Raw genomic sequence first — 27,771 nt, 5'->3', positions numbered from 1 at the left:
TATATTTCTGCATCGTGATTACCCTTAAGATATTCGTGTATACAGCCGAGACGTGGAATAATTTTAAATAATTAATTTGGTAACACATTACCATAATAGACGACAATAATGTCACTGTTATGTCGATCCTATAATTATATCTATCGATAAAAGAAAAAAACGCATCGTTTTTCTTTTGTTCCATTAATAATCTCTTTGTTAAACGGCCTCTTTCTATCTAATTATTTGTCAAATGCATTTTAAATTTCAATAGAACAAAAGAAAACCGAGGTCCGTAGTAAAATTGTAATTTACCTAATGCAACAGTCGGTCTCGTTATTGGTAGGGTGTTATTGGATCACAAAAGCGTAATCGTAATCACCCTTTTCTGACCGTTTGTTACTCAGTATATAATCAACGTTTATATCGGCTCAAGGATGCATTCCATTCGAATTCATAAAGTGATTGACGAAATGATATCGTTATTTTGTCGTATGGGCATCTGGCATGGGCAAGACGCTGCTACAGTTAGTCAACAGAGATTGAAGCCAGTTTACTTCATCTATTACGTGTCCTTTTTCGCTTCATTTTCGATTGGAGCGCTTACAAAGGAGTCCCTGGATGAAAGCATTTTCTTAGCGGAAGTGGCTATCCTTATTACGGTTTTGATGACTAAACTTTGGATGTTATTTTGGAAACAGAAGGAAATTATGGGATTGCTGAATCGAACGTGTGTCTTTTCAATTCGAGATGATGAAGAGTTGGCATTTTTCAATGACAAAGTGGAAAAATTAATCAAAATTGTGGTTCTATTCGGCTATGTTACTGCTGTTGCTATTTCGGGAAATTCAATTTTTCCCTTTATTGGGAAACAGAAACGACTGATTGTGGATATTGCGTTTCCGTTGGATTGTAAAAATAGTGAAATCGGATTCTGGCTGGCGTACTTTTTCTTTCTTACCGAAAATATTCTGTCATTCCCGGCGATAGTTATTGTGACCGCCATAATTTGGTACTTATTGCTGCATTGCTCCTTGAGATATAAAATTCTAGGGACGGATATAAGGAACATGGGACGAATCAAGGGTAAGGTAAAAACGACGGAAAAGGAACGACAGACCATTTTTTATCAGGACTTACTGAAGACGATTAAGGACCACCTTCATTTAAAAGAGTATGTCCACCAAGTATATATCAAAGACTGTCGTGCCTGTTGAAAAGTCTTTCAATTTTTTAAAGAATAATCGACGAAGTGGAATCCTTTTTATCAAAATTATTTCTGTTACAATTCGCCATCAGCGCCGTCTGTATTTGCAGTGCAATTTATTGTTTGGCATTCGTATAATCTCCACCAATTTCTACAACTTCGAACTAATTCGAGTCTATCTTTCAGGATATCAGTGTCAACTTTGTTCAACGCTTAGTGCATGTCTATTCGCTTATTTACAGCATTGCTGAACTGTTTATGATAACGTACTTCGGGAATGAGATTAAGCTGTACAGCAGCCGTCTTACCTACAGTTTATTCGAATCGAACTGGGTCGACCAACCACTGGCAACCAAGAAATGCGTAATCATTTTTGGCGAATATTTGCAGCAATCGCATGAGATGCTAATTGGTAAATTGTATCCACTAACTTTGGAGACATTTGTTAGGGTACGGTTTTGTTGGTTACATATTTTCTCGGTTTGGTGACCTTTTTCTTGCAGATTTTAAATTCGTCTTACAGCTTATTCAACATTTTACAAAACTTTAAGTAATAGCGATGGACGCTAGGATTTCAATGTAGCCTGATACAAATCAGATTTAGATGTTTCAACGAGTAGGAATCACTAACACACAAAAATGTATTAGTATTCACCATGCAGGCTTGGTATCCGGCACGCTGAACACGGAAAAAATAAGTCATCTGCTGTAATTGCTGCAAAATATAATATTTTTTGATAAGTAACCTTATCCCGTGAATATGTTAATTCACATTCCGCATTTTACTTTTCAAACACCTAGTCCCGTCATTTATTCAATTTTTTTTACATGCTCTCGTCCAGGAAATCCCTGGACCCCCGCATTTTCTGTTTCAAAAACCTTATCCCGTCAAACACCTGTTTATCCGATATTAAATATTATTGAAACAGTGATTTCCAACTGCAAAACATTTTTCCTGAATACTCTCGTCACCCCTAACACACATCGGTCCAAAAGTAACACTCAGCCTCACATGAAATAAAAAATCAAATTTCGAAAAAGAAAAAGAACGAAAAAAATTGAGACAAACATTGGAGTTTTACAATTGTTAATGGAGCATGCCGTTAGTTTTATGTTGACCCGTGTTCAGCTATGATAGCATGGGTGGCACCAGTGGTGCCGCACCACTAGAGAAAAGAGGCTATTTCTTTGTTGAATCGTAAATTCAGCTATGAAAATGCATAGGTAACGCCACTAAAGAAAAGGATAAACGAGCCATCAGAACAGTCGGAGCGTTTGCTGCGACTGAGCCCCGTACAAACCCGTATATCTATTGCGTACGTGACCCTAGTGCGTCTGTCACCCTACTTTGACCGTAAGCCTATGCGCCGGTTAAAGTAGTTAAAGTAAAATTATTATGTAATGTGTACATCTTAGAAATTGCGCATAGCGCAATTACGAAGCCCCGTACGACGTTCCTCTCAAATAAAACAAAAATTTCAAATAGCCCTAAAATTTTAATTTATTGAGTATAAATACACATAGGGCCTAGTATCGGCCTCAGTCCGAGGATCCAAATTTATTTTTTTTTTCAACTACATTCTATTCGGCCTTTGATTACCTTCCAAATGAAACAAAAAATACGGAAAACGGATGAAATTTGCTCGAGTTATATGTAAAATACACATAGGGCCCTAGTAGCGGCCTTAGTCCGAGGACCCAAATTTAATTTTTTTTTCAACAACATTCTATTCGGTGTTCGATTATCTTTCAAATGAAACAAAAATTACGAAAAACGGATGAAATTTACTCGAGTTGTATGTAAAATACGCATAGGGCCCTAGTAGCGGCCTTAGTCCAAGGACCCAAATTTAATTTTTTTTCAACAACATTCTATTCGGTGTTCGATTATCTTTCAAATGAAGCAAAAATTACGAAAAACGGATGAAATTTACTTGAGTTGTATATAAAATACGCATAGGGCCCTAGTAGCGGCCTTAGTCCGAGGACCCAAATTTAATTTTTTTTTCAACAACATTCTATTCGGCTTTCGATTACCTTCCAAATGACACAAAAATTACGAAAACCGAATGAAATTTACTCGAGTTCTATGTAAAATACACATAGGGCCCTAGTAGCTTTTCACTTCTAAGGCCCTAACTCACGGTCCACTCACCCAATTTTTAAAAACTTTTTTTTCCTGGATTGGTATTGACAATACCTATCATTTGCCGTGTCATTTACATTTCCATCGTTTATTTTGCCATAAATATCACCAAAAGACCTTAAATCACTTAGGTGGCCCTAACTCACGAAGGGCCGACCCGAATATGCCCATCTTCGAACTTAGCCTCACTATTTTGACTATCTTTCAGGGAAAAAAAAAAATTTGAAATCGGATTTGATTTACTCAAGATATCGACGTGACGGACAGACGGACAGACGGACAGACGGCCCAAATTTTTATTGCGGATTCGTCATCTATGAACATAGGCAAACACTTTGCCCTCACCGTCTGCTTCGAATTCCATCAATTACACACGGCATCGTAATCCTATAAGCCCCTTCGTACTTCGTACGGGGCTAAAAACTAACCAGACTTGCCGCAACGCACTGCGTTGCTTGCCGTGTAAAGTTGTATTTTGACGTTTCGCGATTTTATTATCACATAAGAAGCTTATCAATAGTTAGCAGAATAAACGCTTAAAGTATTTGATTACGCTTTTTTTCCATGAACATTGCGGTGATACAATTGTTAAAAGTTTCGTATGTGCAGAATGAGCACCAGCTGAATATCACCAGCTGGATCTACTAACACATACTTATTGTATGATAAACAATCAAAAACATTCTTAGCAATGTTTTTACTTCATTCATACGTGTTATGTGCGCATAGGAAGATGCGGGAAAAGGCAATAAAAACGCATATGATTCAATTCGGTACCATTACGCCGTGTCACCGCACATTCTTCAAAAGAATTAAAAATTCTCAAATAAGTTGACATTTTTAGTCCGAACATTTCTAACAACAAACTTGATGTAAGCCTATACGCCAAATTTTCCAGTAGTTCAACAAACTAATCCGCTCCGAGTTAATACTACAAAATACGAATATAACACACAATTTTTGACTTGGACTTTGCCAAACAAAAACAAATTGTCAATATTAAATATTATGCACGTATGACGAAGCGGTCGAGGCTTGCCGAGCCCTCTGCATGAAAACTCACATGTGCACCTGTTTGGGACGGTTGATTTAAGGCACTTTCGCTTGTAGACCTCACTTCGTTCGGCCTATCCGCGAAATTGCCAAAAATCAATCGTCCAAAACAGGTACACAAATATGACTATATATATACTAGGTGAATAATTTTTTCGGGGAATCACACCGCGTATGCGATAAAATAGCATTACAGTTGATCGCTAACAAAAATTGAATAAACACAGCACTGTCCTACAAGTTCAACACACTAATTTTAACTGAAAGCCATACTTCCACTTCCAAGGTCTTCAGGCAATATACCTTGCGATTTGCGTATTTTTAGGAAACACGCAAAAGTTTGTCGCAGCAGGCATCTAATTTTAAGTCGCTGTTGGATTACTTTAGTTATTTAGTGTTATTTCTTGAAAGGGCTTGGAAAAGTGTACGAAGTCGCGCTGGTAAGCCCAAAAAACATTAGACCCATGTCTTCAGGATCGCTCCCAGGACTCAGTGAAACACGTGGGTGGATTCTTAGTATCACATTTAGATTTATGGAGTTATGTTAGCGACTTAAAATTAGATTTTAGTGGGTTCAATAGCTTGCTGTGACGAACTTTTGCATGTTCCCTAAAAATACGCAAATTACGCCAAGCAATAACTTGCTCTGCAAATGCAGACGGCACTGGTGGCAAATTGTAACAGAAATAATTTCGATAAAAAGGAATCCACTTCGTCGATTATTCTAAAATATAATAGAAAACATAGCTAACGCCGACCCGTACGAAACACCTATTCGTATCAAAAGCCTTTACTGTGAAACTCTTCATTTCTTTTACTTCATTCTCTACTGAAAAGCTATTCGCCCTTTAAAATCACTTACATTATCTTTCTTTGCCTAGTTAGCATATACAAATGAATTGCCGGAGGCAATATAGACAGCCCCGTACGAAGTCAACTTTCATAAATTCCTATTTAAACAGCTATATACCACTATATTTACCTATATTTTCCTATAAATAAACATTTCACAGATGAATATGCTATTATATAGCTCTACATGCCTGTATATAGCTCAATATAGCTGTATATAGGTATATATAGATGTCCATATATGGAATGCCTGAAACACCCCACACACAACAAATTATTTCTTAGTTAACAGAAACTCTCTAAGTACCATTTTTCCCAAGATATATCACTTTTATTAAAATCCAATATGGCCACCGGCAGCCATTTTGTTAGGAGACCGGAAATTTTACCGACGCTTTACATTCGTTAATACCTTTCAAACAAAAAAAAATCATGAAATTCGGTCAAAATTTACTCGAGATATTGACAAAATACTCCACGTTCACTGTACGGCCGAGTAGCCAGATAAGAGCTCACTCCAAGACACCTAGCTCACGCTCCGGAGAACATAATTTCAAAAACTTTTTTTCCCTGATTGGTACGGTCAATACCTATCTAATAAAGCTAAAACAGACGAAATATGTTCAAATGTGGCCGACCTACAAGCAAAAACTGCTTGCCGCCCTGTGCCTGTTTCACACCAAGGGGTCAAACTCACGAGTCGGTCATCCGATTTCCATAAACTTTTTTTTGTCGATCGGTATTGTAAATACCTTTTATTTGACTTATCACTTACAAGTGTAACGTTTGAATGTCCGGAGATATCTTCGAAAAACCGTAAAGCACTTATTGGGCCACAGCTCGGGAGGGGTCGATCCAAAATCACTCATCTTCGAACTTAGCCTGTCTTTTGACATTACCAAACGGGAAAAAAAAGAATTTTCAAAATCGGATGCGTTTTACTCAAGTTATCGTGCAGACAGACAGACGGACAGACGGACATTTTTTTTTCACTGATTTGACATCTCTAGACAACCACAATAGGTTTCCTCTTACTCAGGGAGTCCAATTCGACGTGTTACAAACGTATGCGTAAACCTATAAGACCCCAGTACTTCGTACGGGTCTAATAATCAACAGGCTTCATATACGTGGACATACTCTCTTAAACGAAGGTGGCTCTTAATCGCATCCAGTAAGTCCCGATAACAAATAGCATGTCGTTCCTTTTCCGTAAGGGAAAAGTGGAATTTTCCAAAATAGCAGCGACAGTTGCATACCCGACCATCAATTTCATTAATTTTTCCACTTTGTCATTGAAAAATACAAACTCATCATCATCCCGTATCATTGAGGTGATACAAGTTCGATTCAACAATTCCATAATTTGCTTCTGTTTCCAGATCATCATCCAAAGTTTAGTTGTCAAAACTGAGACGATCATGCCCGCACGTTAGTTAGCGGGCGTGACGCAAGTCTACTACCAAAAATGTTTTAACAAAAAAAATTTTGAGGACGGCGGAGCATATTTACAGCAACTTTTTGACTTCTCTCCCTTAACTCCAACGACCATGAAACTAGGATAGTTGATCGCAGTGAGGAATGTATTGTTAGGAAAATGGGTGAAAAATGTACTGAAAGAATTTAAACGAAAGAAAACCGAATCATCTGCTACTTGTGACGCAAATTTCTTGTTGTAAAATTTTCTTTCACAAATTTTTTTGAGTCAATTTTTTGTTGATAAAACTTTTGCGTACGACGCACAATGCGTCGCCCGCCCTCAGCGATATCAGTTATTCTGTAAGTAAGATAAAGGACTTGCGTCACATTTACCCTTTAAGGGTTTTTTGACTGATTATTGCTCTCATGCTTTCATCAAGGGATTCTTTTGTAACCGCTCCAATCACAAATGAAGAGGAAAAGAACACGTAATAGATGAAGTAAAATGACTTCAAGCTCTGTTGACTGACAGTAACCGCGTTTTGCCCATGCCAGATGCCCATACAACGAAAGTCCGAAATCATTTCGTCAATCACTTTATGAATTGGGATGGAATGCATCGTTGAGCTTATTTAAATGTTGAGTATACTCACGGCAGAGTAAAAGTAACCCAGGGAGCTGCGGGGATTCGGTAAAATACCAATTTTGTGTAAAATTATTGAATTCACCGACGTTTAATTAGAATAATTAATTCTTTACTACTGTTACAATCAATTAATAAATTTCAAATCAAAAATAACCAAAATCCAATTTTAATCGTTAAATGACTGTAGTTTCCCGGGAAATAAATTTAAGTTCTTCGGTTTGAATACTTTTCTTTTGTCTTTTTTTGAACAAAAACAAAATGTTTCGGTTACCACAACACAATAATCGAAAACTAATTTCGACCAAATTATGATTTATGTTTTTACACACAATCGAATTACCAAATACTTAATTTTACATTGAACCCGAATACATTATTTCATCTGAGACGATTTCGTCTTTCGAAAATATTCAAACATTGCGCTAGTAGCCTTTGCCTCGTAAATCTAATCATAAATTGAGTATATTGAGAAACCTGAACCTAATTTGTAAACCATGTGCAAAACGACAATGTTGACAAAAATGAATTTCTTTTGTTTCTGTGAAATGACAAAATGTTTCAAATTGAAGTTTTCAGCGAATATGCTAATGTTTTAAATCATTGTTCCGGATATCGATCGGAACTTAAACGTTTCGTCGATTTCCGCATAAAATTTATCAGCGTTCTGTCAGTAATTCGCGAAAAATATTGTTTGAAAACCTTGAATTCAGGAAGAATCCCGGCAGTAATTCAAGGTTTTCAAATAATATTTTTCGCGAATTACTGACAGAACGCTGATAAATTTTATGCGGAAATGGACGAAACGTTTGATTTATAATCGATATCCAGAGCGATGTTTCGAAATATTTCCTTATTCGTTGCAAAACTCAATTTGAATTATGTTGTCACGGCAGAAACACGAAAGAAACGTTTCAAACGATTCTGCGACGTCTTGAATTTCGCATGGTTTACATTTTTTTTTCTCAATGCGTTTAATGCTCTCAAAATGTGCGAGGTGTGAATTTCTTACACACATTGACTACGAGCGCAATGTTTGAATGTTTATTTGAAAATGTTCATCTCACATCGCATTATCTTTCAGACTTTAAATTCAAAACAAAATTAAAGTATATTTTCATCGTGCATTAATTAATAGTTTCGTCGAAATTAATTTTCGATTATTATTTTGTGGTGATCTAGAAAGTAGATTTTTGTTTTGAAGAAATAAATCGAAGAAAATAAATTCAACAGAATAACTTACATTTCTTTTTTTGACAACTGCTCAATTAACGATTAAAATTGGATTTCGTCTCTTTTTGATCTGAAATCCATCGATTAATAATTAAAGTAGTAAAACATACATTATTTTTTCTGTATGTCGGTGAATTAAAAACTTTCACAAGAAATTGAAATTTTATCGAATTCCCGCACCTCCCTCAGGCAGGACAGGAGCGCTTGTTTGACTAGAGACCTGAATTATCTAGTAGCCTTATTTATTTTGCGAATTAAATTTTTCAACTTATGTCAGTGTTCATTTGAGTTCATTTGACTTTTCAATAATGAACCGCTCCTGCCAGGTTTACTTTTACTCTGCCGTGTAATATTGGTGTTAAGTAATCTCGCGCCGCGTCATTCACAATAATCCACAAAGTGACATCTTCCTTATACAAAATGTGTCAAAATGATAATTATTGTGAATGACGCGGCGCGAGATTCCTAGCAACCGTTATACTGAGTAACAACCGGTTGATTGACTGTTGAAAAGGGTGATTATGATTACGCTTTTGTGATCCCATAACACACTACTAATAACAAGACCGACCGTTGCTTTAGGTAAACTTCAACTGTTAACTATTTTTTCGCAATTCCGGTCCATAATCATCACCTTTCCATACATCCATTTAATGTCGTTTTGAAGGTATTTATTTCACAGTGCGTTTTTGATTATTTTTTCGCACTTGGGCTTTTTCACATTTTTTTCGCACGCTACAGAGCTTAGTAGCTTTAAGAAAGACTAAATTTTATAAATAAAAACTTTGCACAGACCAGGATTTGAACATCCAACAATAAAATTCTTCCAAACACCAAGCAACGGCCATAGCCATTCGGCTACAGAGTCACACAATTATACAAAACGTATTGTTGAAGCGTACATATTAAGCATTGACTACTCGATTTCATTCAACGCGTCTCTTTACATCACATTGCAATGTGTATATAGAACAGGTTGCTTGATCGTTCAAATGAATTCATGTTTGCATGTGAATGTTTGGTAGAAATTTTGGTAATATTTTGCATTGGAAAGGTGATTATGGCCCGAAATTGCGAAAAACGTTGTATCTGCCACGGTAGGTATGCCGGTATTTTTTCGCACACGACGTCTTGTCGATCCGAGGCGAAGCCGACATCTATTGCGAAAAAATACCTTCATACCTACCTTTGTAGATAAATAACTACCTTCAACGAAGGCTGAATTTTTATAAATAAAAATCTTGAATTGACCAGAAATCGAACCCCCGACACCAAAAGGTTTTTGAACACAAAGCAGCGACTATAGCCATTCGGCTATAGAATCACACAATTATACCGAACGTATTGTTGAAGCGTATATACTAAGCATTGACTACTCGATTTCATTCAACGCGTCTCTTTACATCACATTGAAATGTGTATTATAATGCAGCCTTCTTGATCGTTCAAATGAATTTCTGTATACACAAGAATTTTGGAACAAAATGTAGGACATGTTTTGCATTGGTGATTATGGCCCGAAATTGCGAAAAACGTTGTATCTACCACGGTAGGTATGCCGGTATTTTTTCGCACACGACGTCTTCGACATCTAGTGCGAAAAAATACCTTCATACCTACCTTGGTAGATAAATACCTATTATCGCATACGGTGTGTGTGTATTGTGCGCTATAGATTATTTTCATTATACGATACTTGTCAACGTCAAAGTATATAAACTTACTGAAGGTAATGCAAATCCACAAAAACTCACGGAACCCTACTTTCGGGTGAATATAATTTTTATCATGTTGGCCACTAGTTAAATTCACTTTTTTAGGTTGCATCCTTATACTCAACACAAAAAATTGTATGCAGAACAACACATTTCTACCAACATTCAAACGCCAAACGTCACGCAAGCAACATAACAAGTCTTATATTCACCCGAAACTTGGGTTCCGTAAAGTTTGTGATCCGCTGAGTATTTGCATTACCTTCAGTATGTTTATATACTTTGGTCAACGTAACCCCACTAAATGTTTCGTCCAGTAGTCCCTAACCTCAATTAATTGACGTTGACTGCGTTCAATTTACTGGTTTTTACATGAAAATCGTTCGTTCAATTCATTCGATATTTTTCGACATGTCTGACAGCTGGGATCGTGTCTGACGTTTACAAGGTCATGAAAATGATATATATACACGACGTACATAAGAGTAAACAAATTTACCCTAGAGAGCTAAAGGTTTTGCAAGCAAAATTATATCATTAGAAAAAGAGATGTTTGCCTACTGCGATAAAATACCTCACTGATATAAGGCTGTAATGTACTATTCTCTTATTATTTGTCAAATGCATGTTCAATAGAACCAAAGAAAAACAAACTTTGAGGGTTTTTCCTTTTGTCAGCATATAATTATAGGATCGACATAATGCAGTCCCATTATTGTCATATATTATGACGATGAGTTGTTAAATTAATTATTTAAAATTATTAAGGGTATTACAAGTCTCGACTTTATACTCCATAAAACGCATTGAAATGATAACCGATACATTTGAAAAGTGATAATTGTATCACCTTAAGTTTTAAGGTGTTAAGTATGGTTTCCACTCAACAAAAAGTATTCCGTGTGAGTTCCGCGAGAAAACGAACTGTCAACGAACTGTGTGCGAAAAAATACCGGCATACCTACCGTGGTAGATACAACGTACGTTTTTCGCAATTTCGGGCCATAATCACCAATGCAAAACATGTCCTACATTTTGTTCCAAAATTCTTGTGTATAGAGAAATATCACCAGCTGAATATCACCAGCTGGATCTACTAACACATACTTATTGTATGATAAACAATCAAAAACATTCTTAGCAATCACGGAACTCACACGGAACACTCTTTGTTGAGTGGAAACCATACTTAACACATTAAACCTTAATGTGATAAAATTATCACTTTTCAAATGTATAGGATATCATTTAAGTGCGTTTTATCGAGTATAAAGTCGAGACTTGCAATACCCTTAATAATTTTAAATAATTAATTTAACAACTCATCGTCATAATATATGACAATAATGGGACTGCATTATGTCGATCCTATAATTATATGCTGACAAAAGGAAAAACCCTCAAAGTTTGTTTTTCTTTGGTTCTATTGAAAATGCATTTGACAAATAATAAGAGAAAAATAGTTAACAGAGAAAATTTACCTAATGCAACGGTCGGCCTTCTTATTGGTAGGGTGTTATTGGATCACAAAAGCATAATCGTAATCACCCTTTTCAACAGTCAATCAACCGGTTGTTACTCGGTATACTCAGCATTTAAGTAAGCTCAACGATGCATTCCATCCCAATTCATAAAGTGATTGACGAAATGATTTCGGTCTTTCGTTGTATGGGCATCTGGCATGGGCAAAACGCGGCTACTGTCAGTCAACAGAGATTGAAGTCATTTTACTTCATCTATTACGTGTTCTTTTTCTCTTCATTTGTGATTGGAGCGGTTACAAAAGAATCCCTAGATGAAAGCATTTTCTTAGCGGAAGTGGCAATAATCGTTTCAGTTTTGACAACTAAACTTTGGATGGTGATCTGGAAACAGAAGCAAATTATGGAATTGTTGGATCGAACTTGTATCACCTCAATTCGAGATGATGAAGAGTGGGCATTTTTCAATGACAAAGTGGACAAATTAATGAAATTGATGGTTGGATTCGGCTATGCAACCGTCGTTGCTATTTTGGGAAATTCCACTTTTCCCTTTGTTGGGAAACAGAAGCAAATTATTGCGGATATTGCGTTTCCGTTGGATTGTAAAAATAGTGAAATCGGATTCTGGCTGGCGTACTTTTTCTTTCTTACCGAAAATATTCTGTCATTCCCGGCGATAGTTATTGGGACCGCCATAATTTGGTACTTATTGCTGCATTGCTCCTTGAGATATAAAATTCTAGGGACAGATATAAGGAACATGGGACGAACCGCTGGTAAGCTAAAAATGACGGAAAAGGAACGACAGACCATTTTTTATCAGGACTTACTGGATGCGATTAAGGACCACCTTCATTTAAAAGAGTATGTCCACCAAGTATATATCAAACACTGTCGTGCCTGTTGAAAAATCTTTCAATTTTTTAAAGAATAATCGACGAAGTGGATTCCTTTTTATCGAAATTATTTCTGTTACAATTTGCCACCAGTGCCGTCTGCATTTGTAGTGCAATTTATTGCTTGGCATTCGTATAATCTTCATAAATTCCTACAACTGTGAACTCATTCGATTTTATCTTTTAGGATATCAGTGTCAACTTTGTGCAACGCTTAGTGCAGATCTATGCGTTTCTTTACGTCATTGCCGAACTGTTTATGATGACGTACTTCGGGAATGAGATTAAACTGTATAGCAGCCGTCTTACCTACAGTTTATTCGAATCGAACTGGGTCGACCAACCACTGGCAACCCAGAAATGCATACTCGTTTTTGGTGAATACTTGAAGCCATCGCATGAGGTGCTAATCGGCAAATTGTATCCACTGACTCTGGAGACATTTGTTAGGGTACGGTCATTGTTGCATGTACGTACATTTTGTCGGTTTGGTGATGGCCGCATTTTTATTGCAGATTTTAAACTCATCTTATACTTTGTTCAACGTTTTACAAAACCTTTAAGAATATCGATGGACGCAATAGTTTGATTGAGGGTGTAGTCTGACACTTACATAGCTTTAGAAATCACTATAACAAGTAGAAATAACCATAAAGACTCGTTTACCATATCTAACTTGAACTTAAAATTTCTTATATCGATAAAGAAGATTATTCGATTATCGCTTAAATTGCTTCTGGAAAATGTTGTAAGCTATACGAAAAAGAAAAATAAAATAAAATTTGTATTTAATAACATCATGATTTCAAACTCTTATCGATTTTCATATATTGGTCCAATACCCTCTAGGGGGGTCCAAAAAATAAAAGTGTCGAGGAAGTTGGCGGACCCCTGGGAAAATAAACCTTTATGGCCTCCTGATAAACATTGTATATGGGGCCGATGCGATCCGAGTTGGTTTATGGGTCGCTCAAGGACGAAATGTGTGAAAAAACACTGACATTTTCCATACATTTTTTCCATTACTTTGTATGAGAATTTTTTTTTGACGACAATATCAAACTTTTTTGGTCCAGACAACTTAGATTAGATGCAAAAGCAACAAAAATGCGTTGGTTCCACTTTTTGGAATTTTTATATCGTCTGGGCACACCTAACAATATCGATATAGACAAAAATCGACATATAATTTCCAAGTAATACAAAGTCAGGCGAGGTCACTATTTAAATTAAGTGTTAGGTGTCGTTGTAAAGGTAATGACAGTGGCTTTCTAACGAGCCCACACACAATAAGTTTCAAGTTGGTGTCTTGACGTAACAGTCATTTGAAAATTGCCTGAGTTCACGACCCTGACATTTTTGCACCAAAATCGATTTCTATATAGCTTCAAAAAATTGTTTTCGAAAAAATTTCTTTTTGCAATGAAAGCTTATGCCATAAGCTCTCGTTAGACATGAATATATCCGATGCACATCCCATAAATGTTTTGGAAGAACCCAAAGACTGAGTGAACAGATTACGAATCTATGACTGACTTGGGAGCTGCGAATGCACTTACAAATCATTAAATCGGTCTCTTTGGATTATTCTGAAGTGAAATAATCCAACTCACCTTAAGAAGTGACCTCAGCATCTGTTAGTTACGTTCAATTTTTCATTAACCCTCATTTTCGTGGTTTTTCACATATTTCGTCATTGCGCGACCCATAAACCAACTCGGATCGCATCGGCCCCATATATATTTTTTATCAGTGGGTCATATAGTTTCGTTTTCCCCGGGGTCCGCCAACTTTCTCGAAACTTTTATTTTCCCATACGATTCTGGACCCCCCTATTACCCTCTCTAGCAACCAAATTACATTCATTAACTTGTACGAAACTTATTGATCAAAAACACACTCATGAGTTTGGTCGTATCACAAAATTGTGTAATGAATTACTTTCGCAGCATCGAATGTAATATACTTTTACAAGCTGAGGGCGTCGAAAGTAGTACTTGAAACATGAAAAGTAATGTTGACGTCGCATGCCAATAATTATTGATCGATTTTGGTCAATGTGCAGCGACCGATCAAGTAATTATTTGTGCAATCGAACCAAACAATTACTAATTTCTAATTTTACATGTAACAAGGCTTCATTTACCACCTTAATTTCGACAAATGTAGAGTCAAATAGAGACTACCCAAGTCAAAAAAACAGTTCTCAAACCGAGGTGCTTAAAACACATACGTGAGTTAGCGAGTTCACAAATTGATTCCGACATACAAAATAGTACTCTATTTGACATCTGTCTAGGGGAATTCCGTTCATTTTATTTATACTGAGTATATCGCGTATATTCTGAGTATATCCAGTATAACGAGTATATCTTCGTATATTCCGTATATCGAGTATAAGTCGCATGTGTTTGACAACTGCCACATGTAGAAAAATTAAGTCAAGTCTTTCGTGCCAGAATACAAAAAGGTGAACGATCCAATGATGAAAAAAATAATGATCATAGACTTTCTATCCCAATTCACATAGGTATGTTGCGAGACGTTTTGAAGATAATAGCTTGGAACGTGAACTCCATCAGGAGTAAAGCGAAACAGGAAGAGGTTAGGTACCTTTTGATAGAGCAACAACCTCATTTGTTGTTGTTAAGCGAGACTAAGCTGAATAATAGTAACTTTGTACAATTTCCAAATTATAAGATCTACAGGAAAGATCGTCTATCGGATTCTGGTGGGGGGACCGCGATTCTGATTAGAGATAATATCAAACATGAAATACTGAATACGCCACTGCTAGAGGCCTCTGAAGCAACATGCATTAGCCTAGCTCTGAGTAACTCTAAATCTCTGGTTGTCAATTCTTTCTATTGTCCAAAAAATCTTTTGAAAAAGGACCTTTTGAAACTCATGAATTTACACTCCAACGTTTTTATGGGAGGCGATTATAATGCTAAACATTGCTATTGGCATAATTCTGAAAACAATAGCAACGGCAATGCCCTATTCAAATTTCTTGTTGATGAAGACTTAGCTCAATTAATCCATCCTAATGCATACACTTGCTATAGAAGCAAACTCAATCCTAGCACTATAGATCTAGCCCTGGCTAAGGGTGTTCATGTCGATAGTAGTAGTGTTACCGAACTCAACCCAGACCATTGTCCCGTTCAGTACCTCTTGAAGATCAATGACTCAATCTCTTACGATGCCCCTGTTGAACAGTTCATGTTCAAGGGAGCTAACTGGGCGAGATTCAAAGAACTAGTGAATGATGCACTGAATCCTACACCTGTAGTAGATTGCGATGATATAAATTCGAGTGTTAAGCACTTGACCAAGGCAATTAGTTCTGCAATGGATGAATGTATCCCTAAGGAGTGTTTCACGAGCAAGAACCATTTTTCGCAACATCTGATGGACCTAATTGCCAAAAAGAAGAGATTGAGAAGGGCACATTTTCGCCGTAAACTCAACGATCCTGATATAAAGAGGGAAATCAAAAGCCTAGCCATGACAATTAAGAATAGTATTGATGAAAGAAACTCCGAAACTCTGATGAATAAGTTGAAACAGATTAGACCAAATACAAAGATGTACAAGAATATAAGCAAGCTCCTAGGTGATGGTAGAAACGTAGTGCCTGAGCTGAAGGCAAGTGATGGTTCCCTTATCAGTAATCCATTTGATAAGGCAAATGCTATTGCAAAAGTGTACGACGAGATCCACAAACAAAATAGAGTTATGGGAGATCCAGATTTTGATGCGCTTGTGCTGTCTGAAGTAATCTCCTTCTCTCAGAAGTCATCGTCAAATTTGTTTGAGCTACGTTTGACGGATCCTGAGGAAATTAGAATAATTCTTAAAAATTTGAAAAATAAAAAGTCGTATGGACCGGATGCTATCCCAAATATTGTCTTGAAAAAGCTTCCCAGGTCTGCACTCGAATTCCTCGCTAAATTGATTAATTGTATTCTGAGCATAGGATACTACCCTGATTCATGGAAGGAAGCCCATGTTATACCGATACCCAAACCAGGCAAGCCCGCTAACGAGGCAAAAAATTTTAGACCCATTAGTCTATTGAACAGTTTGAGTAAAGTACTCGAAAAAGTCCTGCATGTAAGAATATTACAATACTGCGACACAAATGCCTTATTGCCAAACAGCCAATTCGGCTTTAGGAGCAAGCACTCTACCGTTCATGCTCTCATAAGGTTATTTGAAGAAACAATAATGGGTTTTAACGATGGGAAGTTTACAATAGCCGCTTTTCTAGACATTGAAAAAGCTTTCGACACTATATTCCGACCCAATAACAGTGAATGATGGGGTACCGCAAGGATCCATACTAGGACCTTTACTCTTTATCATTTTCATGATTGATTTGCCGACGCATATGAACACTACTCTGACCGTCTTTGCAGATGATACAAGTACTTTTTCTACGAGATTATCCCTGAGCAGAGCTAAGTCAAATGTACAAAGCCACCTTCACAAGTTGCACAGATACTATCAGATTTGGAAAATTAGAGTAAATGTGCAAAAATCTGAAGATCTGATCATTCAGAGGTCCAACCGCGGGCGTCCCAAAAATGAAAAAGCTTGTGGCATTGAAATGAATGGCACAAAAATCCCTTTCAAGGATAGCGTTCGTTTCTTGGGTTACTACGTTCAACCAAACCTTAAACACAACAAACATGTGAACAGGATGCTTCTGAAAGCTAACACCGGTTTACATAAACTGTATCCCATCATGAAAGTCAATAATGGCATTTCGCAAGAAGTTAAAGTTAAAACCTATGTAACCATATTGAGGCCGGTTCTAACTTATGCCGTCGCGGTTTGGCATAGTTTGCCAAAGTACTTGATTAGGAGGTTAAAAGTCTTTGAAAATAGATGCCTACGTATGGCAATCAATTTCAGAAGATCGAGAACGAACTTTAAGTATTTATCTACTGAAGAACTGCACAAAGTTACGAAAGTGCCGAGGCTTAACGTACACCTGTACGATTTGGCTATGAATATGCTTAGCAAGACGTATTCACATGATAACAACGTTATTAGTGAATTTGGCAGCTTTTCAGCAGAAAGAATTGCTAACTGTACCTATAAACCTCCCCACTCGCTGTTAGGAGGCCATAATTCCAAGCTATTGTCATTCAAGACACAACCGCATCCCTATTTGTAATTTCGTATCACCAAAATGACCACTGTATACGAACTGATTATGAGAATTACGATTTCTTTCAAATTTGATTTGATCACAACAAACTTTGTTGTAACCCTAGGTTAAGTATTTACTAAAACAAGGCATCAGAACAGTCGGAGCGTTTGCTGCGACTTAGCCCCGTACGACCCGTAATCCTATTTCGTCCGTAACCATAATACGTCCGTAGCCATAATACGCCCGGAACCCTAATACGACCCTCTAATGCGTGTGTTACCAAAATGCAAGTCAAGTTGGGCATGGTCAAATTTACTGAAAGTGTTCATTTTTAAAATTGCGCATAGCGCAATTACGAAAGCCCGTACGAAGTACCTCTCAAATAAAACCAACAATTTACGATATTTTTTTAGAAACCCAACATTTTTTGACAACTTTCTATTAGGTATTCAATTATCTCTCAAATGAAACAAAAACTAGCAAAATCGGATGAGATTTACTCGATTTATGTGCAAAAAACACTTAGGGCCGAGTAGCGGCCTTAGTCCAAGGGCCCAAATTTGAAACTTTTTTCGCCACGTTCTTTTCGGTATTCAATTACCTTCCATAAAAAACTAAATCTAGCAAAATCGGATGAGATTTACTCGATTTGTGTGCAAAAAACACTTAGGGCTGAGTGGCGGCCTTAGTCCAAGGGCCCAAATTTGAAACTTTTTTTGCCACGTTATTTTCGATATTCAATTCCCTTCCATAAAAAACTAAATCTAGCAAAATCGGATGAGATTTACTCGATTTATGTGCAAAAAACACTTAGGGCCGAGTAACGACCTTTGAGCCCTCCCAACAAGCCCGCGTTGCATCTTACCCAAAAACAATGTTCAACAACTTTGTTCTACTCGTCAATACCTTTCATTTGATATATCACAAGCAGCTATTGCGTGCGTATTTCGGTAGATATCGTCGAAAGACTGAAAAACACCTATAGGGCCCTAGCTCTATTGCAATTTCATTTATTCCAATTAAATTTCAATTTTTTTTAAATTTTTAAGTCTAGTATTACTTAAAATGATGAAATCTATACATATAAATCTGAACATCGGCGCACCACGACGCCCCTCGGAGCACCTCGGAGCACCACGGAGCACCTCGGAGCACCACGGAGCACCACGGAGCACCAAAGGGCCTCCTAGGGGTCAGCCGGTCAGCCCTTCGAGGCCATTTTTAGAAATCATACATAAATTTGGAAAAGTCTGGCAGACTGTAAATTTATTTTTAACAAGAATTATTTGTAAACAAACTGTATAAACTTGATTTGATTAAACGAACAATTAAAAAAAAAATGTAGAAAAATTAAATTATTTACGCGATGGATTTCGATCAAACAACTGTTGGAATTTCACGGATTCCAATCCGGACTTCTAATAAAACTAAGATGTTCACACTTTGAACGTTTATTAGAGAGTGCCTTGTTCTATGAACAAAGCATCGTATTTATTAAATACGAAGTCCGGATTGGAATACGTGAAATTACAACAACAACATGCCAGTGGGTAGCTTGTGATCTCAGGAGTCTGGCAAGGTAATTAGTTTTTCAATCGGACGAATATCGGCTGAGCGATAAGACTTTGGAAAATGTTTGTTTTTGTATGTGATTGGCACATGATTTCATAGTCTTATCGCTCAGCCAATATTAGTCCGATTGAAAAACTAATTACCTTGCCAGACTCCTGAGATCACAAGCTACATACTGGCATTTTGTTTGATCGAAATCTGTCGCGTAAAAAATTTCATTTTTCTAAATGAGGCGGTTGTCAAACACATGCGACTTATACTCGATATACGGAATATACGAAGATATACTCGTTATACTGGATATACTCAGAATATACGCGATATACTCAGTATAAATAAAATGAACGGAATTCCCCTATTAAAAACACTTTTGCTGGAAGTGCAGATATACAAAATATACGAAAGACGAGATTCACAACGAAATATACTGAGTATATTTCAGCATCGTGATTTCCCTTCGAGTATAGAGCCCAGACTTGAATACCCTTAAAATTTTAAATAATTAATTTGGTGACACATCACCATAATAGACGACAATAATATGACTGTTATATCGATACTATAAATTATATCTGTCCACAAAAGGAAAAAATCAAAGTTTTTCTTTTGTTCCATTAATATTCTATTTGTTAAACGGCATCTTTCTCTCTACTCATTTGCCAATTGCATTTTCAATTTCAATAAGAAAACCGAGGTCGGAAGTATAATTGTAATTTACCTAATGCAACAGTCGGTCTTCTTATTGGTAGGGTGTTATTGGATCACAAAACCGTAATCGTAATCATCCTTTTCAAAAGTCAATCAAACGTTTGTTACTCAGTATACTCAACATTTATATCGGCTCAAGGATGCATTCTATTCGAACTCATCAAGTGATCGATCAAATGATTTCGTTATTTTGTCGTATGGGCATCTGGCATTGGCAAGACGCTGCTACAGTTAATCAACAGAGATTGAAGCCAGTTTACTTCATCTATTACCTGTTCTTTTTCGCATCATTTTTGTTTGGAGCGGTTACAAAAGAATCCCTAGATGAAAGCATTTTCTTAGCGGAAGTGGCCATCGTTATTTTAGTTTTGACGACTAAATTTTGGATGTTCCTTTGGAAACAGAAGGAAATCATGGAATTGCTGAATCGAATTTGTGTCTTCTCTATTCGAGATGATGAAGAGTTGGCATTTTTCAATGACAAAGTGGAAAAATTAATCAAACTTGTGGTTGTATTCGGCTATGCAACTGTCGGTTGTGTTTTGGGAAATTCAATTTTCCCATTTATTGGAAAAGAGAAACGACTGATTGCGGACATTGCGTTTCCGTTGGATTGGAAAAATAATGAAATCGGATTCTGGCTGGCGTACTTTTTCTTTTTTATCGAAAATATTCTATCATTCGTGGCGATGGTTTTTGGGACCGCCATAATTTGGTACTTATTGCTGCATTGCTCTTTAAGATATAAAATTCTAGGGACGGATATAAGGAACATGGGACGAATCGTGGGTAAGCTAAAAATGACGGAAAAGGAACGACAGACCATTTTTTATCAGGACTTACTGAAGACGATTAAGGACCACCTTCATTTAAGAGAGTATGTCCAGTCCACGTATATGAAGCCCCGTCGTGCCTGTTGAAACGTTTTAAATTTATTTCTTTTAAAGTTTAATAGACGAATTGGAGTCTTTTTTATCGAAGCTTTTTCTGTTACAATTTGCCACCAGTGCCGTCTGCATTTGCAGTGCAATTTATTGCTTGGCATTCGTATAATCTCCATCAATTCCTACAACTGTGAACTCATTCGATTTTATCTTTTAGGATATCAGTGTCAACTTTGTGCAACGCTTAGTGCAAATCTATGCGTTTCTTTACGTCATTGCCGAACTGTTTATGATAACGTACTTTGGGAATGATATTAAACTGTATAGCAGCCGTCTTACATACAGTTTATTCGAATGCAACTGGGTCGAACAACCACTGGCGACCAAGAAATGCATACTCGTTTTTGGTGAATATTTGAAGCGATCGCATGAGGTGCTAATTGGAAAATTGTATCCACTAACTTTGGACACATTTGTTAGAGTACGGTTTTGTTTGGTTACATATTTTCTCGGTTTGGTGATGTTTTTCTTGCAGATTTTAAATTCGTCTTACACCTTGTTCAACGTCTTACAAAACCTTAAACAATAGCGATGGAGCTGATTAAGGATATAGCCTGACACTGAATAGCTCTATGAATCACCACGTAGAAATAGTCAAAAGTGTACATTAGTGTTCACCATAAACACTCGTTTAACATTTACATTACAAGAGTTAAAAAGTTGAAAAGTATAGTTTTCGAGTGAATTTGCACCATGTGGATACCTAGATGCTCAAACGTGTTCGCGGTGGTAATCAATTTATTGAAAAACATTAAATCAATCAAACAAACAAAACTATGTTCGAGATATTTGGCCATTTTTAGTGAAGAATAGGTCCTAGAATACGAAATTACCATCAAAGAGTCACGACTTATATCCATCTTAACTTTCAACATTGAATAAATGAACTAAAGTACCTACTCACATGAAAATGTCCTTGTAACATCGCGCGTATAAACACAAATATAGAAAGTGTGGTATCGTTCGAAAGGTAATTGAACAACCTTTTAAACTGTATGGTACGAACTGCATGTTGACACTGTTGTGCAGGAGATACGCTTTACCCGTTATAATATGGTTTTTCAAAAATATTTCGAAAAGTTACCGTCCACTATCCGACCACTTGCCCTGATTTATGATCTGTCCACTGTTCGACTAACAATTATCTACAATAAAATTTGAGTTACATTACACTTTTAATTAGCCATCGTTCAAGCACGCCGTTGCCCCAAATAACGTTTCTTCGAGCGAATTCTATTATTTATAAGTTTACGAGATAATAGTTAGTAAAACTAACTTGATACAGCCAGAAGATATCTCATAGAATTTTTTTTGTAGAGGGTAGACTGACGAAACGAACCAAAATTCTAAAATTTTACCTCATCAATTATTTGAAAATAGTAAATCGACCTCAAAATTGTTTTCCTGATTAGTTCCTGTTTCACCAACTCACATATATGTAAAACAAATTGCAGTTCTCAATATAAATCGATATAGTGCCTGGATGCAATGTATCGAGAAATTCCAATTTATATAATCACGTATTTTGGTTAGACAGAATTGATATAATAGGACGAACCTTTATCGGGTAGATCAGGAAAACAATTTTCCACTTCGGAGAAATATTTTCTAAGGGCCATGACAGCCCAACAAATTTTTCGGGAAAAAAATTGTTCCACGATACTCCCAGAATTGAACGACGATTCATTTGAGCCATACCTCGATCGGATCGTCGTCGGCTGCAATCCCGACTGTTCGAAGTTTTGGTGAATTCACTCTTATGCAATGCAGAAAATCGAATAAACCGAAGATAATTTTGGTGTGACTTCAGTAACACGTGGCTTTTATCGCACTAGTGCCCTATCTGTTGTGGTAAGACTAACATTATACGACCTGGAGAGGGAGTTTGAGTTTATCTTTGCATAGACACATAAAAAATGATCCTATGTCCAAATGTTTATTTTGACGCCTTTTGGCGCCTTCGTTCGGCTTAGGATCACAATCATCAACTCGTCAAAATAAACATTTGGACACAGGTGCATAATACTATTTCTGTTGACGGTTGTCAAAATAAGTGAGATGTACAAAATATACGAGATGCACAACGAAATATTCGAAATATATTGAGTATATTTCAGCATCGTGATTACCCTTAAGATATTCGTGTATACAGCCGAGACGTGGAATAATTTTAAATAATTAATTTGGTAACACATTACCATAATAGACGACAATAATGTCACAGTTATGTCGATCCTATAATTATATCTATCGATAAAAGAAAAAAACGCATCGTTTTTCTTTTGTTCCATTAATAATCTCTTTGTTAAACGGCCTCTTTCTATCTAATTATTTGTCAAATGCATTTTAAATTTCAATAGAACAAAAGAAAACCGAGTTCCGTAGTAAAATTGTAATTTACCTAATGCAACAGTCGGTCTCGTTATTGGTAGGGTGTTATTGGATCACAAAAGCGTAATCGTAATCACCCTTTTCTGACCGTTTGTTACTCAGTATATATATAATCAACGTTTATATCGGCTCAAGGATGCATTCCATTCGAATTCATAAAGTGATTGACGAAATGATATCGTTATTTTGTCGTATGGGCATCTGGCATGGGCAAGACGCTGCTACAGTTAGTCAACAGAGATTGAAGCCAGTTTACTTCATCTATTACGTGTCCTTTTTCGCTTCATTTTCGATTGGAGCGCTTACAAAGGAGTCCCTGGATGAAAGCATTTTCTTAGCGGAAGTGGCTATCCTTATTACGGTTTTGATGACTAAACTTTGGATGTTATTTTGGAAACAGAAGGAAATTATGGGATTGCTGAATCGAACGTGTGTCTTTTCAATTCGAGATGATGAAGAGTTGGCATTTTTCAATGACAAAGTGGAAAAATTAATCAAACTTGTGCTTGCATCCGGCTATGCTACTGTCATTGCTATTACTGGAAATTCAATTTTCCCATTTATTGGAAAAGAGAAACGACTGATTGTGGATATTGCGTTTCCGTTGGATTGGAAAAATAGTGAAATCGGATTCTGGCTGGCGTACTTTTTCTTTCTTACAGAAAATATTCTGTCATTCGCGGCGATGGTTATTGGGACCGCCATAATTTGGTACTTATTGCTGCATTGCTCTTTAAGATATAAAATTCTAGGGACGGATATAAGGAACATGAAACGAATCGCGGGTAAGCTAAAAATGACGGAAAAGGAACGACAGACCATTTTTCATCGGGACTTACTGGAAGCGATTGAGGGTCACCTTCACTTAAGAGAGTATGTGTACGTATATTACATGCTGTCGTGCCTGTTGAAAAGTCTTTCAATTTTTTAAAGAATAATCGACGAATTGGAATCCTTTTTATCAAAATTATTTCTGTTACAATTTGCCATCAGCGCCATCTGTATTTGCAGTGAAATTTATTGCTTGGCATTCGTATGACCACCATCAATTCCTACAACTTTGAACTAATTCGAGTTTATCTTTCAGGATATCAGTGTCAACTTTTTGCAACTATCTGTGCAGGTTTATACGCTTATGTACATCATTGCTGAACTGTTTATGATAACGTACTTCGGGAATGAGATTAAGCTGTACAGCAGCCATCTTACTTACAGTTTATTCGAATCCAACTGGGTCGACCAACCACTGGCAACCCAGAAATGCATACTCGTTTTTGGTGAATATTTGAAGCCATCGCATGAGGTGCTAATCGGCAAATTGTATCCACTAACTTTGGAGACATTTGTTAGAGTATGGTTTTGTTGGTTGCAAATTTTTTCGGTTTGGTGACGTTTTTCTTGCAGATTTTAAACTCATCTTACACCTTGTTCAACGTTTTACAAAACCTTAAAGAATAGCGATTGACGCAATAGTTTGATTGAGGATGTAGCCTGACACTAAACAGCTTTACCACTATACCGCGTAGAAATAGTCAAAAATGTACATTAGTGTTCACCATAAAGACTCGTTTACAATATCTAAATGGTCTTGGCACGTTTTTGATTCATTGAGGTTTCTTCGAGTTTCCATGGTAAAAGTACATTCATACATTGTATCCAATCCATGCATGTTCGACCTCATTGCAAAACTGATACTAATAACTACAAGGTAGACGGATTTTTTATCATTTAGTTTTTTTTTTGTCGACGCTGCGGAGCTATTCTAAAAGGTCACCGAAGTAGTCAGATCTCCCTATTTTTCAATAATTGAAGCTTTGTTGTTTTTGGGCTCTTCATTTCGAACGTGACGCAAGTCCACTATTACAAATATAAATCCAAAAATGTTTTTAGGAACTAAGGTAGTTGGTAGTTGATAGTTGAAGTAATAATGAGACTCAAATCGAAATTTCAACGTCTTAACGAATGAACTGAGGAACATATATACAACTTTTCGACTCCATTCCCTTGTCCCCCCAATAAATTTGAATATTCGGCATCCGCACGAGTTCATCAAGCTATCACGTCAAAATCGGTCAAGATTTGGACTCGATATTGAATTTTAAAGGATTTTCTGGGATTTTTCATTTTTTTTCGAGGGGTTCCGTTCTGGACATTTGGGATCATTCAGGTGGTGGTAGATTGATTTCTAAAAAAAATCTATGGCTCATTCGAGAACTCAAGGACTTTTAAGGTTTCTGAGGATTTGGGTGCTTCGATTCCGTTCTGGTAAACAAAAGAATGACGGACAGGATTAGGTGTTGCCTAGTAAAATATCTATAATTTCTTTGATCAACCCAAAAACTTACAAAATAACTAATATCTCAAAACCAATGAAGCTCGATTCAAAGCAAACTCCGTACGTGAATCAGGTGCTTTGCTCAATGCATTACCATCTCCGCAGCTTGGAACATATCAAACAAATGATGAGTAACGTGTTGCATTGTCAATACGACTTGGTGCAACAATCGTTCAGCCTCATGTCTGTATTTGTGGAGCCAAAGTCAATAAATATGATGGGTACCATGGTTTATCGTGCAGCAAAGCGAGTGATACGAATCCACGGCATGCGATTGGAAATAACATCAACGAATTAGCATCGATTTTGGGAACTATTCCGTCTTCGAAGGACTTAAGCGAATTATTCTATTTGTAATTTCGGATGATTATTAACATATCTCAAATGGTGATATGAACACAATGAACTAAATCCCATACAAGTAACGAACTTTCGATAATGTTTTAAACATTCCAATTTATTCCACAAGAATCGTACGCCATTTCACCACTGATAGTCCAGTCAATCAAATAATTTATTAATCGATAACAATTGAAGTACAAATTATGCGGCCACTTTCAAACTATTAATGATATCAATGCCATGATTTGTGTTATGGATCTTGGTGTCGTATGTGACGATCTCAGTTCTAGCAGTTGGGACAATGACTCTGCTGACTCTATTGTACAATGAGGGATGTGACCTACCCCTAACTAAAGGTGTTATCGTAAAGTTCCTCAAAAGTGATTGCTGTCGCACTAATTTGTTTTACCGGAAACTTATACACATTTAAGCTAAAGCGTTTCCGCAAAAACGTAATTTTTAAGATTACCGCCGACATTTTATTTCTACTGGGTCATCTCTTTTGAACTTCAGCATCACACCAAACGACAATATTGTTGTTTGTTTACATGATTGGTCAATGTAAATTTTTCGTAATTTCGGTGGTTTTGACGAATATTTTAAGTCAACCGTTGATTGCACTGTTAAAAAAACACAAGAAGCACATTTCCGCACAAAATCTGAATTAAATCACATCGAAATCACCGAAATTATTACACTTTTCACAGTCGACACTAAATTTTTGTGTTGGTGATTTGACGTTTCAAAAACAATACTCATGTTAAGATTAACGACTGTGACGACGATTTTCTTCGTTAAGCCATATTTGACTAAGTTCAGAGTGGATGTGATTTGGGTGTGAAATTGAGTGGGAAGTGCTATTTTCATCGATTTTCTTTTTGTAAAATCTTTTAAATGAGACAATATTTTGAGAATGCCCGATGTACCAGTTTCTTATTTTTCGTATTTCTACTGATATGTGACAAAAAATCGCGAAAAAAATCGATCCGTCCCTCCCTTATTGTACAGTGTCTTTCAATAAAACAGTTTCGACTTAAAGAATTCGTGAAGAGTTCGCAAAAGTGCAGTGAAGCCTGTTAAGAAGGTGAAAAGTTTTAAAACCAAAAAAAAACAGTTTCGATCTTTTACTTTTGAGGTTATGGCGGTAAGCAGACGGTAAGGGCAAAGTGTTTGCCTATGTTCATAGATAACGAATCCGCAATAAAAATTTTGTCTGTCCGTCTGTCCGTCTGTCACGTCGATATCTTGAGTAAATCAAATCCGATTTCAAAATTTTTTTTTCCCTGAAAGATAGTCAAAATAGTGAGGCTAAGTTCGAAGATGGGCATATTTGGGTCGGCCCTTCGTGAGTTAGGGCCGCCTAAGTGCTTTAAGGTCTTTTGGGGTTATTTACGGCAAAAAAAACGATGGAAATGCAAATGAAACGGCAAAAGATAGGTATTGTCGATACCGATCCAGGAAAAAAAGTGTATTAAAATCGGGTGAATGGACCGTGAGTTAGGGCCCTAGAAGTGAAAGGCTACTCGGCCCTAAGTGTATTTTGCATATAACTCGAGTAAATTTCATCCTTTTTTCCTAATTTTTGTTTCATTTGAAAGGTAATCGAAGCCCGAATATAATGTGGCGAAAAACGTTTTAAATTTGGGTCCTTGGACTGAGGCCGCTCCTCGGCCCTAAGTGTTTTTTGC

General features: G+C 36.7%; 1 protein-coding gene across 2 annotated transcripts in view; it reads left to right on the top strand.

The window, feature by feature from the left end:
• The window catches only part of LOC119077894 (odorant receptor 94b-like), a 36,493-nt gene extending 14,949 nt beyond the window's left edge, over nt 1-21,544 (top strand). Inside the window, exons 2-4 of one of the 2 annotated variants that reach the window (XM_037185261.1) lie at nt 1,219-1,318; nt 21,173-21,436; nt 21,491-21,544. In XM_037185261.1, the coding sequence (XP_037041156.1) occupies nt 1,219-1,318; nt 21,173-21,436; nt 21,491-21,544 (418 nt within the window). Of the gene's footprint in view, nt 1-1,215; nt 1,319-21,172; nt 21,437-21,490 lie in introns of both variants that reach the window. The other variant, XM_037185259.1, reaches the window with a different exon arrangement.
• Nucleotides 21,545-27,771: the final 6,227 nt, after the last annotated feature.

The sequence above is a fragment of the Bradysia coprophila genome, unplaced genomic scaffold, assembly GCF_014529535.1.
Source record: "Bradysia coprophila strain Holo2 unplaced genomic scaffold, BU_Bcop_v1 contig_24, whole genome shotgun sequence".
Taxonomy (NCBI): Eukaryota; Metazoa; Arthropoda; class Insecta; order Diptera; family Sciaridae; genus Bradysia; species Bradysia coprophila.
Note: the sequence above shows the minus strand (reverse complement) of the source record. Positions and strands in the feature narration are given on the sequence as shown.